This window comes from Rhynchophorus ferrugineus, unplaced genomic scaffold, assembly GCF_030347505.1.
Source record: "Rhynchophorus ferrugineus isolate W39M unplaced genomic scaffold, kcgeb_rfMv2 rfM11, whole genome shotgun sequence".
Classification (NCBI taxonomy): domain Eukaryota; kingdom Metazoa; phylum Arthropoda; class Insecta; order Coleoptera; family Curculionidae; genus Rhynchophorus; species Rhynchophorus ferrugineus.
Genome location: NW_027472590.1, coordinates 21601503 through 21616459, shown reverse-complemented (window position 1 = coordinate 21616459; position 14957 = coordinate 21601503). Strand labels below are relative to the sequence as shown.

At 31.6% G+C, this 14957-nt stretch overlaps 1 protein-coding gene and 1 non-coding gene across 4 annotated transcripts in view; one reads left to right on the top strand and one right to left on the bottom strand.

Annotated features, from left to right (window-relative positions):
- The window catches only part of LOC143204562 (proton channel OtopLc), a 42732-nt gene that overhangs the window by 14926 nt on the left and 12849 nt on the right, over positions 1–14957 (top strand). For all 3 annotated transcript variants that reach the window (XM_076417153.1, XM_076417151.1, XM_076417152.1), the window contains one exon: positions 2714–2806. In XM_076417153.1, coding sequence (XP_076273268.1) covers positions 2714–2806 — 93 coding nt within the window. The remainder of the gene's footprint in view (positions 1–2713; positions 2807–14957) is intronic.
- On the bottom strand, positions 11194–11300 carry LOC143205391 (U6 spliceosomal RNA). The gene has a single exon (XR_013007818.1). It is a non-coding gene; the product is annotated as a U6 spliceosomal RNA (small nuclear RNA).

The window sequence follows — 14957 nt, the reverse complement described above, 5'->3', positions numbered from 1 at the left end:
ACCTAACACATTTGACCAGCTTTGTTTTAAGAAACTACACTTTATCGTGCTGTAACATCACATTACCATTCTTTAGGTCAACTATGGATATTTTGGATCAATTCATGGTGAAAATTATCATTTCTTGTCGGTAGCCATCACTGTTAATTGTTTTACCAGGTTCCAACAGTTCGTAATACACCATGCCACTATGTTACCAACACTTCGCTAGACAATAACCATGATTTTTTGCGTTTATGGTTTTCAAAATAAATCTACTTTCGTATCACTCATAACTATTCGATGCAATGACTTCCGATCATACATTTGAAACAGCATTTTACAGACGATTTTTCGATTTTCCAGTTGCCTGTCATTCAAATGATGTGGCACATCTTCCCATCTTCTGAATTTTCCCCATTGCTCGTAATCGATCGCTAATTTTTTCTTGGGCCACATTTGGCTTTTTTAGCTTACGAGAACGTTCTTTGTTTTGCATATCGAAATTACCACATTCAGAAATCACGTATTTTTAAAGTTAGATAATGCTTATCGTAAGAGAATTTCTACCAGTAAACCATGATATTTAGCGGCTTATTCCCATTGATAAAATAAGAAAAGTAATGTGTACCGCAAATGCACGCTATCAGGCAAGAAACTTGACATTTTTAAGGAGGAATAAATATATAGTATTACTCTCGCAAAATATAACAGGTATAGCTTCACAGAATAAAGAAACTTAGAAGCGCATTTCCTATGTTAAAATTGGTTCTAAGTTACGCTCGGAATCCCCGTGTGAGGGCGCTTACGCATGCGCCGTATGACAGTTAGTTACGGCAGGATATTTAAAAATGTTTAGCGGGAATTTTAAAAATTTTAGCGGGAAATTAAAAAAAAATTCTTTTAATTTTACTAGGAAAATAAGAAAATAAATATATTTAAATATATTTTATTGATATATTACAATTACATTAATTTTCCTTGACCATAAAGACATTGATATAATCACAGAGATATCTCCACTACCCAAAACACGTAATCCACTGATATGATCTTCTCTCTAATATTTAAAACAAACCTAAAACAAACATTAAAATAAGATAATATGAATATTAATGGTGCTGTTGTATTATTTTTTAGAATCAACTAAATTAACAACCTACCTAAATTGAGGTACAGTTTATCAAATATGACAACTGCAGTTGGGTCTATACAGTCAAGTTTCTGAACTAACGACTAAAATTAGAGGTTACTACTCCAGCAGCAAAAAGGAGTCTTATTCAATATCTGCATTAATGTTCCTCTAGAAGGCAAGCAGAATATCTTTGATAACAGTTTATATCATCTGCCACTGCATTTCAATAAGGCCATTAGTTTTTCATCTAACCTGAAACGAAACTGATGGGACAGACAGGCTGAGTTATCTCTAAATGAACATATAAATTTCAAGTTAGAACCTCCATTCTCTAATAATAAACATAAGTTTATTATTACATACTTACTTCTGGGTCTTGTTGGGGTAGAAGAATCTCCTATATATCTATCAGCTTCAAAAAACTTATGTGATTTAATATTGCCATTCGGGGCATATGTTCCTTGTCTTGTAGTAAAGGTAAAGAAAAAGCTTAATTATTTCAATGCAATAAATCATTATTATTTAACAAAATACTTACTATTTAAATTACTAGTAGGAATTACATGTTGTTTCAGCCATGACTTTCCACATTTTGGTCTATAGTCTTCATCTTTTTAATGATTACAAACTTTCCTGGACATACATAGCAGATCATAAGAGATCCTTTTAAGGTTTTCTTTTTATTACATTAATAAATTAAAATACACAGAATACTCTAAAGTAGTTGTCAAATATATATAAAAACACATACCGAAAAACTTGACGTAAATAAACAATACAAATTATATTACCTAAAAATGGCCGTTAACTTCTTAGGTTAGAATTATTAATACCGAGGCCGAACGAGAGAGAAACACACATATAGCTGTTAAATTTTTCATTTACATTTGGCCGCGTAACAGGGATTCCGAAAGGCTTAAACGTGGGACCTGATTTTTCCATATAACTTTCTCTTCTAAACTTCTTCATTCTATGAATAGCTTTGAAGCGTGATGTCAGTAAACGAATGTGTTAGAAATGTGTCAAATCATAACATGGCTTACCTAAGCACGACATCCGTTGAAAAAAACAGTAATTACTTTCTGGTATATTTGATAGTTACCGATTCAAAGTCATCAGGAATGTGATGTTTTATCACTCTCAGCGTACCACCAGACATATCGCGTTTTGTTTAAACTAAAGTATAACTAAGTATAAGATGCAGTGCAAGATCGCAATTCCAAGTGAAAACCAAGATCGTTCTTTTGATTTGAGATCGAGATAGTGCTATAATGATAGAAAAAAATTGCAGAAGATGATGTAAATTGTTTTGACTAATACATATCGTTCCAATTTCTCCCAGTATATGCCTTTTTCAAGTAAATACATTACCAGAAAACGCGCCAGCACTTAATATCTCCGGGTGGGCAGTACCTTTGCACCTTCTTAAAAACGTACGCAAAATTAATATAACTTGGTGTTGAATAACAGTCTAGCTAATAGTTTCTCAAATGCTTGAAACCAAAAATTTACTTATATTTGATTTTACGTATTCTCGACATGAATTATTCATTTAATTATTTTTTGATCTAATTATTTTATATTAAATTTATGTTACAGATGATGCCGAAGATAACGAACATTTTACCCATAAGTATAAGGCAAAACCTTCTAAAAAATATGGCAGCTTTTATCTTCGTCTTGGAGCAATAGGTAAGTTTATCATTATGATTAGTTTGAAAATATGATATATTGGAACAATGTCATGTTCTTTGTCACAGCAATGGTATTTTATTGTATTTTTATCAATAAGGTGACAAAAGAGTTATTGGTTATCATATCAAATTGGGTCATTGGATGTCTATTTTTTATTGGTTTGACTTACATAAACAACAACAAACATCTTAAATTTATATGGAATAGTGATTAATCATGTTTCACTCATAATAGAGTAAAGGGAATAATTTAAAAATGATATATGGTAAAAATGGTATTATTAACAACTTCAGAACATCAAACATAATTATACATGATCTTATTTACTTTACGTTATGAACATAAATTTGGAATGATAACTGAACTAATACATTTTAAAAGTGCATACTAAAGTAGATAATATATAAATAAAACTGTTTTAAAATAATAGGTAATTTATGTATGCTTTAGAATCTATGTATTCATATAATATTTATCTTTTATCCATATTTTTCATCTATTTTGCAAAAAATAATAAGTACACCACGCTGATTAAAAGAATAATTTCTTAGCCTAAATTTTCAAATAAAATAGCTTTGTTCTTCGTTTATTTATTCCATTCTTCGATTTCACTATTGCAGATAGCTCATCTTTCTATGACTTTCGTTAATTTACTGCTTTCTACTTTGTCTTATTTCCCATATACGAATTAACAACTCACCAACAGATGAGGATTTGAAATCTTGTGAAGTTATTTTACAATTTTTAATATTCCTTGTAACAATTATTTTAACTCTTGATGCACAAATCAACGTATTAATTACTTGCAATATTCGGTAAGTGCTTTGTTAAGAAATGTATTTACTAAAGAAACCGTCAATCAGAAGTTAATACTACTAAAATTCACAGAAAAATCTTAATAAGCTTTAGAATTATCTCTAGTATATTAATATAATAGGTCAATTGAAAAGTCCCCTGCCTACCATAGCAAAACACATTTTTTTTGGCAAAATTATTTTTTTTTATTCAACATAATTTCCTTCAAGGGTGATACACTGATTATAGCGACCCTCCAACTTTTCGATACCATTTTTGTAGTACGATTTGTCCTTTGCTTCAAAATAAACCTTAGTTTCGGCGATCACCTCTTCATTCGATGAAAATTTCTTCCCAACGAGCATTCTTTTGAAATCTGAGAACAGGAAATAGTCGCGGGGGCCAGATCTGGAGAATACGGTGGATGAGCCAAATACATGGATTTTTGCCGTCATTGTCACTTGTGACACAGTGCATTGTCTTGGTGAAGTAGCACTTTATTTTTCTTCAAATCAATTCGTTTTTCGGCGATTTCCTCCTTCAAACGGTCCAATAACGCTGTGTAATAGTCGTTGTTGATGGTCCTTCCTGTTTCAAGGTAGTCAATGAAAATAATTCCATGGGCATCCCAAAATACAAACGCTATAACCTTGCCAGCCCAATGTTGCTTTTTCTCACGCTTTGGAGCGGGTTCATTGCGTGTAGTCCACTCGCATGACTGTCGATTGGATTTCGGAGTGAAATGATGAAGTCATGTTTCATCCATTGTCATATATCTAGTCACATTGTAGTAGCGCCATCTATGTGTCAGGCCGGGAACTTTTCAATTGATATATTACTTTCTCCAAAATTATATCGATTGCTATCAGTCTTTAGGCAAGAATAATTTTTCTTAGCTGTTCTCTATTTACTAGGCATCAAATTAAATAAAAATTTAAATTCTAAATACCCTCTAAGCAAAGAGAACAGACGATTTTTGTTATTCTCGAATTTTGTTAATCTATGTTAATCTATGATGAAATTTTCGCATTTTTCTGGTTTTTATTTCACAGCTGTATATTTACCTTCTGATAAAGGGGAAATATGAAATTTGTTCTCTCTATAAAAAATGTAAGTTATAGTTTTACGCGGCCATATTATTCGTTTTTTTTATCTATTCTTGCCATAACTCTTTACTAGTTCCGACAATATGGGAATGATCGAAAATGACAAGAAGATCTTAAATAACACTACCTAAAATTAAGTAACTTCGTTTAATAATACTTTAATACGTATAACAGACATGTGATTTGTGATTTGAGCGTATTTCAAAGATTACACAAACATTTAGGTCTAAAAATACTTCCTGGATATACGTTTAACCATGCCAAATTTCAGGCCTCCCGGTGGCCCTGTTTTCATTAAAAAGGGAGCCAAATTTTCGCAAAACTAATTAATACATAGATTTTTTTTATGATTAATCTGTTAAACTTCAATAATTTGAACGTGGGCAATAAGTATTATTATATTATTTCCGTTATGTAATATAACTATCCGGTAATATAACTACACGTTTAAGAATCATAATGTTTTTAATCACTTTATGCTAGGAAATCACTTAGTGCTAGGAAAGTAATTAAGTCTTAGAGTGGCGTTAAATATGAATGTTATTAATTTAATACATTTTTCTGAGAACTCTGTTAAGATTCCTCCAGTACTTAGGTCAAAACCAGGAACTTTTTTAGCATTGATTTCTTTGACAATTGTTTATTTTAGTTAACAGTAAATTTCTCATGTGGCAAATCCATTTGAAACGGAGTGTTAAGAAAGCCAACTATGTTGTTTTCTTCTGTTGCGGATATTTTAGACGGGTACGGATTAAATACTGTTTTTAAGTGTTTAGAGAAAACTTCCGCTTTATCCTTATTATTCCTAGCCCAAGTATTGTAGTCAATTTTAATGGGTGGATTATGTTGTTGAGGTTTTCAAATCTTTTTTGTTACTTTCCAAAGATAATATTCCGTTGCATCAGTTGGCGTTAAGTTTTCTAAATAGTTTTGAATTCCTTGATTTTTTTTGTTATTTATAAGCTTTTTCAGCTCTTTTCGTGTCTTGTTGAATTCTCTTGTTTTCTTCTGTTCTGATTTGTTGTCAGGTTTTTAATTTTTTGCTATTTTCGGCAATTTTTTGTTTAATTGTAGATTTTATATAATTAAACTTTTGATATATCGCGCTATTAGGGGTTGCGTACCATGTGGCTTTTTGTATAGTTTTTGTTATATTTTTGGCTGCTAATTCTGTATCTCTTTCTGCCTTGAGAGGTAAATGTAGATATACTAAACTGTATATTTTCTCTCTAAATAATGGCCAGTTAGTTTTGGTGTTATGCAAATGAATTTACTGTACTAATAACTGGTAAGTGATCAGATAATAGATTAAAGCATGATTCAGCTATGCACGTTTTGGTGTCAATATTTTTTGTAACACAAAAGTCTACGATGTCGGCAAATTTATTTCTATCTGACGGCTAATATGTTGGCTCACCAGTAGAGATATGCTATTAATCACGTGCCTTCATTATATTACATTACATGTTTTGCATTGTAGTCTCCTCCGGCAATGAATCTATAACCCAGCGTGTTAAAGAAAACCATGGTATTACCTCTGCTATGTTGTTGTGTTTAGGTGGACACTAGATAACACTCATTGTTAATGACCCGTGCACTTCTTCAAAGGTTATACTGGTAGCTTGTAAATAGTCCTCTTTTACAGTGTTTTATGTTTTCACGGATAATTATAAATGTTGCTCCATGTGCTTTATCATATGGGTGTTTTGTGTGATGCAGATTGTATTTCGGAATCCGTAAATTATTTCTATTTATAATTTCTATCATGATATCAATAATTTATTAATATGAGAACATTTTAAGCTCCCCGGCATGTCGCTGAAGTCCATTTACATTCCACACGGCTATTTTGTATTTGCTGTAATGGCTATCAGTCATTAGTCTATCTTGGTAATGTGAGTAAATTAATCGTTGTACTCATTTACTACATAAGTTTATCCATCATTTCCTCTAATTTACTAATAGTACTTACAGGTCCAGTGGCAATTGGCGTTGTCTGCGTATTAGGTTGGATAAGACTGTCGGTATGCTAAAATAAGAGACTTTTACATAAATTAGACCGTTAGACAGTTAAGTGTTGCATTTTTCTTAAATTTGAAAAGAAAAAACTTGAACTTAAGCTTATAACCGATATATAATTCAATGACAATTGCGTTGCAACACCATATTCTCAATGACTATGGAGAAGTTTAAAATAGGCCTTTGATTTATTCCGGTAAAACATTGGGGACATAGACTTATTGCCTAATGGATGAATTTTATTGGAAATATATTTTTAATATTTGAAATCCTACTTATTTAATTTTACTCATGCTTGCTTCCTTGATCATTTTTATTTTCCTAATAACGAAAGAATAAACAACATGATTGCTAAGATACGTCGTGCTGATAAATCGATCTACTCTAAAAGTAATCGCTGTATCAGGGACGTAATTGGATCATTAATTGATTAAAGTTTGTTTGCCTGAAATGGTTGGCAAATTAAAACCGTTCACGTTGAATTTAAAGCCAATCGATTGCCAACTAAAGCTGAAATAAGGTTTGAATTGTTGCAATGGTGCATTCAAAATGGTGGTTGTACTTATTTCGTTGTCTTGTTTTGAAATTATGATTTGGGTAATTGTGTCGCCGTGTTCAATAGATCGTAGGAGACTTTCCGGAAAAATATCAGTTATAGTTTATTTAAAGTTTATTTGTATGTATTTTACTTCCATTCGATAGCATATTTATTTTTTTACGTTTAGTTCATATTTCCTTGGATGGTGTGTTTACTTGTCAAGTCATCTTCATATCACTGTATTTTTTTTTCTGCTACTACCTGCGTACACCATTATAAAATTAATCATTGAATTCTGCCTAATACATTTACCGTTCTATTAAACAGTTAGTATTCATTCTAGAGATTCAGTTAGACCATTCTGAATTAATGCTTTCTCTCATTTCTTTGCCTCTTACTGGTTGATACGATATGAATGTCCTTACGACTATTTGAAGCTATGTCAGATGACAGTGCGACCAATCGCTGAAGTAAAAGTACATATTTATATTAAGAATTTGCTGTCCTTCAATTCAATTTCTATTATTTATTATTTTTATATGAATAGGGACTAAATTGAGTTCATAGAACTATTTCAACCTTATATACCTAGAGGTATTCCAGAAGAAATTTTTAATATTTTTTGTTAATAATAATAATAAATTCTACTGCAACGACATAATCAAAGACATGAACTTTCAAATATAAACCGTTGCCATTGATTACAATTCTGGAATTACCATATCTTTACAGCCTGTACCCTCTTACAGTTGAGTCTGTTCACTTCCATGATAAAGATATATCGATAAAATTATAAATCTATAAACCTATTGAATCCTTTGAATTGACGAATACCTTTGGCTTATTTACACATCAATTACATTTTTTACACCTAAAATGACTTCATTTAGAAATGTTTTACATGTTGCAGCATGAATGTATTAAAATGAAAACCGTACTAGAATTTTTTAAATATAATAATATTACTATTCTTCAACGTTAAAAATATTATTCAAACAAATTTTTCTTTTCTTGTAAATTAATTCCTGTTTCTCTATTACTTGCTATTCAGTAAATATCCTAAATGAAATAATGATGGTAATGTATTGAATTATGACAAATATAGCCATTATATTAATATTGATAAAAATATTGGAATTATTTCTTTAGTACCAGTTAACGAATTACAACATGACATCGTATTATAATAGATATTCTGAACGATTTATGATTTCCTTGATTGGTTGATGTCTTTATCTGCATTTTAAGAAAAAAAATCTTATAGGGCGAAGAGGAAATATTGGTCCGCATACGTATAATGTAGAAATAGCTTAACTATCGGTTAAATAGAACTATAGAAGAACACTTGACGAATAATGTCAACATGAGAGATCAGGTTGCAAACACTCGTGTAAATTGAAGTCGAGAAAAACACAATGCATATATTCGAGCTAATAGATTGAGGCAACGACCGGCACCAGACCATTCATCACATGCATAAGTCGTTATCGAAAATATGGAAAATATTTAAATATTGTCATGTATTTAAATACAAAGGTAAATACAAAGGGAATGGGATCTTTGTTGTCCATCAGGAAAAGTTTCACTTCCATTATTAAATACGCCACCAGATCCATTGCAAACACTATTAGATGGAGCCACAATTCAATCAAAATAGTTTTTGTGTAAAATTCGTAAGTTCAATTCTGGTTTCCAAATGGTATCATTAGAGCAACAAAAGTCGCTCGGAATGAGGATTGTTGTAATTTTGGAACCGAGAAGATGGTTATTATTTAAAAATTTAATAAAGAAATCCAGTGAAATGTACAGCATAGATACTATTTTGTTTTTAGGTGAGCGATTACGATTTATTTTAATTAATTATTTTAAACATTAAGTTTAACCAAGCGAAACCTTGTTTTGACGACTATATATAGTTGCGTGATTCTAGCATCAGTAACATAGATGGAAAAACTGATCTGATTGACATCATTGGTACCACATATATTATTTTATCACTCTATTAGACAACGGCATATCTATCAACGTAAGTTTTGTTGTTGTCAGTTCCATATAACGCCATAATATCACTGCACGTTTATTTAAAGAAAATTAAAATCGTCATTAAACTTGATTACACTTAATATGAAAATGGTGTTCGAACAGGTTCTGGTTCTATTCCTGAAGGTTCGCGTAGCTCCTGATAAACGATCTTTGTCTAATCTCATCAAATATTTAGCCACCTTTTCTGGCGTCAATAGCGTACTTTTAACCTACTGTGAGGCTTCTCCGGCGGTCTACTATAATCTTTTTTGCATATCATTGTTGTATATGATACATGTTTCATTATCTGTCACCATTAAATTCAAAAGTGCGTTTTGTTTTGTTTCAGTGGCGATTCGGGAATGAAATCTCGGCCCATTGAATTTTTTTCATAATATAAATTTGAATCTCACCATAGTTTAATCATAATATACGTCTATTTATGCATTTATTTTATTATTTAGGGACTCGTTAGCCACTTGCGCTTTTTAGAGTCTATACATACTGTTGTATAGCTAAACAGTAGACTAAGTCTTGTTTATGTGAGTAGGTCTAATAATGTGTATATGTATAAAATAGACGTTTTAATCTTCCCGCAAATATGAAAATATGTAGACATAAATAAGATTCTGCGCAGGAAGTTATAAATATTTATACATAAGCATACCACTGAGAGTATACAAAGGTGTAAAAATTATAAAATTAACATCAGTAAGTGTAAATATATAACAAGACAAAATATATAATAAAGGCAAAGTAAAATGGGTGCATGAATACTCTAGTATTAATTAAAGATAATACAATCAAATCAGATAAAATCAATTAACAAAGCAACAAAAACAATATAGCCCATATAAGTAAGCACAAGTAACAAATAATTTTACGTTACGTTAAGTTACAATTATAACAAATCCTAAAATAATAAATAAGGGATTCAAATAAGTGACACGCAGTAAATTAAATCCTAGATATTTGTACTGTGATATATAAAATGTAATAAATATATATTTGTACAAATATTTAGATATTACAACGATTATTATGTACATATTTTATTTTAAAACGTTCTTTTTGTGTTAAAAATCTAAGTTTAATTATTATTTACTTTTAAGTGAGTTCCTTATTTATTTTTTGAAGTCGGTTCAAGTTTTTTTGTTAATAATATTATATTAACCAATGGCAGTTCTCGCCTAGATGCCAGAGGAGCCATTTCGGCCCTACAATACAAGCTCTCGACCGGACTGGTATAGAAGGCATCTAATACCAATTTTATAGTCGAATTTTGCACAGAGTCAAAGCGTTTTAAGTAAGTTAGAGGAGCAGATATAAAACATTGGCTTTCATCATACTCCAGTTTAGACAGGACAACCGCTCTATAGATATTCAAGAGAGTATCCCTATGAGCTTCCATTGCGAATTTGGTACAGTCTTGAGCATAGGGATATCAGCGGAACATTTATTTCTTACATTAGTTATATGTGGAAGCAAGTTTAGATGAGAGTCAAAGATTAGGCCAAGAAATTTGTGTGGATTATTTGTGGTTGTTGCACAGTTTACCGTAGACAGTGTAAAAATCCAAGGGCAGTTTCTTTTCCTACAAATATGAAGACAGGTTGATTTATTCGGAGAGAAAGTACAATCATTCCCACTGGCCCAAATTGGTAGAGGATTTATGCAGCGTTGTAGTATGGACTTGTAGTATGGACTAGTTCTTGTCACCAACCTTATGGTCCTTGTCCATTTGGTAAAGGATATCTAGACCTAGGAATAACTTGACTGCTGGAGTTTATGACAATTCATTAAAGTGTAGGACTGATACACGAGCCCTGAGGAACACCATTTAATTGTAAAAAAGATGGCGAAAGGACATGATTGGCACGGACTCTGAAAGTACGTCCATCCAGAAAAATATAGAACGCTTCATGATTTTGCATGCCACCCTTGCACGGGGTCCATGCTAATCTTCTCTATATAGTTCCAATTTTAGTTTATGTATTGCCGAAGCAAATACATGGAACAAGTGAATTAATCTCTTTGAACGTGAATTCACGTATTCAGATTTTTTTGATATAAGTATACATAAATTATACAAATTTGTGTCAAATGTGTGTCAAATTTTTAATCACATTAACTAATTCAGACTTATTACGGCAAAAATAATACATTTTTACCAATCATTCATAAATAGATTAGCTTTAATATCTATCATTACCTGAAAGAAATTATTAGGATCCTCTCTGAATCGACATTCGTATTTTTTCAGATTCGTCGTTTAAAGCGGTTCGAATTAAAACGCTTCCTGTTAAATTTAATGTCAATCGATCGCTGAGATAAAGCTGCAATCAAGGTCTAAATTGCTGCCTATATATTGATATTGGATTCAAAGTTCTGGCGGCATCAATTTTGTCCCGATAACTGGACAGTTTCGGTCGAATAACTGGTATTGCACTTCTTGTATAACGATCACCGTTTGTTACAATGTCTTTATTATGGTGTCAGACAATGTTAATTTCTGAAGAGTACGGATCTGGTCGATTCCGTTGCGTGAATAGACCTTCGATTTGGTGGTTCGTTCTATTGGGTGCTATAGGGTGTATAAATAAGTTTGAAAGATTTTTTTGTCAGTATATGAATACAAATACACCCTTTTTTGAAAATATATTTTTCATTGCAGATTTATCATTCGACTAAATGTAAAATCCTTTACAGCAAAAATATGAAATCATCAAAAAATTAGAAATACTCTCCACTATATATGCGGAAAGATTTTCAATATATTTCACTCTCGCATAAAGATCAAATTCGAACCAATCTAGGTCGAAATCCATGTTAAACTTCCTTAGGATATATCATTTTTAAAATATGGGATATAAACAGTAATAAACTAATTTTTTAAAATTTAATCTTCATTGCATACCAACCTTAAACACTCACTGTACTGACTACTAATTTATTAATTAATTATTTACACTGAAGTGAATCAAGGCGATGGCTTTTCTAGGTATTCTCAACTCGACTTCTTATATACTGCATTATAACGTGGCGGATATACAACCCCACCTTGATAGAACATTACATTTTCCAAGAACCTTACCCCATCAACGTATTTACAGATGTTCCCAGTTTCATGGTTAAATTATATCAATCTTCTTCTCTACAAAGCATCACTACATTTTCATATCATAGAGAGAAAAAACCTAATACCAACACACCAGTTTGGGTTTATTAACAAGCACTCAACAATTGACCAGTTCCACAGAATAACAGATGTTATTGACAAAGCCTACGAAATTAAAAAAGTATGCTCAGCTATATTTTTAGATGTAGCACAAGCTTTCGATAAGGTCTGACATGAAGGCCTATTCATAAACTACAGGAAATGCTACCAAAACAATACACCGAAATATTAAAATCATACAATACAACCAGAATGTTTAGAGTCAAAGAATAAGAAGCTTACTCTACAACAAAATAATCTAAAGCAGGTGTACCACAAGGAAGTGTACTGGGACAAATGCTTTACTTATTCTACACTTGTAATATACTACAAACGGAAAATATTACGATGACTACATTTACTGATGATACTGCGATCATAGCTGTCAGAGACAATAGTGAAGAATTCTCACGAAAATTACAACAGGCAAGTGACAATATAAATAATTGGACACAAGTTTGAACAATAAGAATTAATGAAAGTAAATCTGTACACGTGCAGTTCACCTATAAACAGACCGTACAAGCACCAATAACATTAAATAATACTATCATTCCATATAGCAACAACGCTAAATATCTAGGAATGAATCTTGATGCAAAACTTCGCTGGAAGGAACATATAAAGAAGAAAAGAAAAGAACTGGAATTGAAATATAGGAAAATGTACTGGCTAATTGGAAGAAAATCATAATTGTCAGTACATAATAAATTGCTATTATATAAGTAAATATTAAAAGCTATATGGACATACGGAGCTCAATTATGGGGATGTTCTGCAAAGAGTAACAGAAATCAAATACAAATTTTTCAGAACAAAGTCCTGAGAGATATTGTGGCTGCACCCAAATACTATAGGACTGATTACCTACATCGAGACCTTCAGATGCCCACAGTCAGTCAAGAAATCAAGGGAATTGCAAGGGGGCATGAGGAAAGACTTCATTCTCACCCGAATAATGAAATATTGCAACTTTTGGATACCACCAGAACAGGACACAGACTCAAAAGAAACAAACCATCTGATCTTGTGTAGTGTTGTGTAGTGGGGTGCATATATTAAAAAATTCAGAAATGACATGTATAAACATTATTTCACCAGAGACTGAGTTAGGTCCGATGGGTCCTCCTAGTTATATACCTAGATTTAAATTATCATAAAGACAAATTGTAAGTTAGGCGGAAACGACTAATAACAATATATTAATAAGATAGTTTAAAAAAATTTACATTTTCATGGATATTTCCCCGTTGTATACACATATCTCGATATTTACATGGTTCGCCTACTTCATAAGTGCTTTGCACATGGTACTTTGTCCGGTTTAATGATAATGACGTGGTTATAGTAGTTTTAAAATCTATTGGAAAGGGTGTCTCGAAAATGTCTCCGAAGTTGTAACATTTTCTCCATTTTTCATCTGCTCGATGTGCTTATATATACAACGTGTGTTAGTTTGTTGCTCATCGTCACCCATAAAATAGATTTGATAAAATTTTGGATCGGCATCAGGAATTGGAAACAAGGAACCAGTTTGATGGTACCCTTGATCCTGAATCTTGAATATTCATTAAAAATTATGACCATTCTCATTCTGAACAATTTTAGTTGCTCCAAATGATGTCAACTGGAAATCAGAGTTAAATTTACGAATTCTTTTCAAAAACAAAATCGATTGAGATGTTGCTTCAGCCAAAAGAATTTTTAAAGGTTCTGTTGACATATTTAATAACGGAAGTGAAGTAAAGCCGGCTGATTCATCTTTGTATTTAAATTCATGACAACATTTGCATTTTTCCCTTTTGCTGATGAGAACTTGATGTACCTGGATCTATTAGCTCGCCGATTTTAGATGAACATTGGTTCATTGGTTGCTTTGCTTCATTTACACGTGTGTTTGCAACGTGGTTCTTAAATTTTCATTATCCGCCTAGTGTTTTTCTGTAGTTCTATTTAACCGATAGATATGGACTATTTTGGCATTATGTGTAACGTCGACCAATATTTCCTGTTGGTCCTCGAAAATGTGACATTCTTTTGTTTTAGTAAATACACAACCAATAATTATAAGAAACTCTTCAAGTTAGGATTAACAAAATGCAGATTAAATTGCAGTAATGCAGCTATGTTAGGCACATTGAGAATTAAATTGACAATATCAATATTTCAAAATATTACCAGCAATACTTTTTTTATTATTCAATATATTGCTGTAAATAATATACTGTATAATGTAATGCATACTGTATCCCATGAAAGAGCTCCAAAGTCAGCAAGTATCCGCGAGACATTATGAATGCATTAGTGTTTTACTTTTAATGTTACAAATAATATATAAATATAATATAATACTTAATATATTCTATATATAGAAACTGCTATTATTGGGGCGGTTACCATCATAAAGTAGGGGCGCTATAGCAACTATCAAATAATTGATCCAAAAATAAA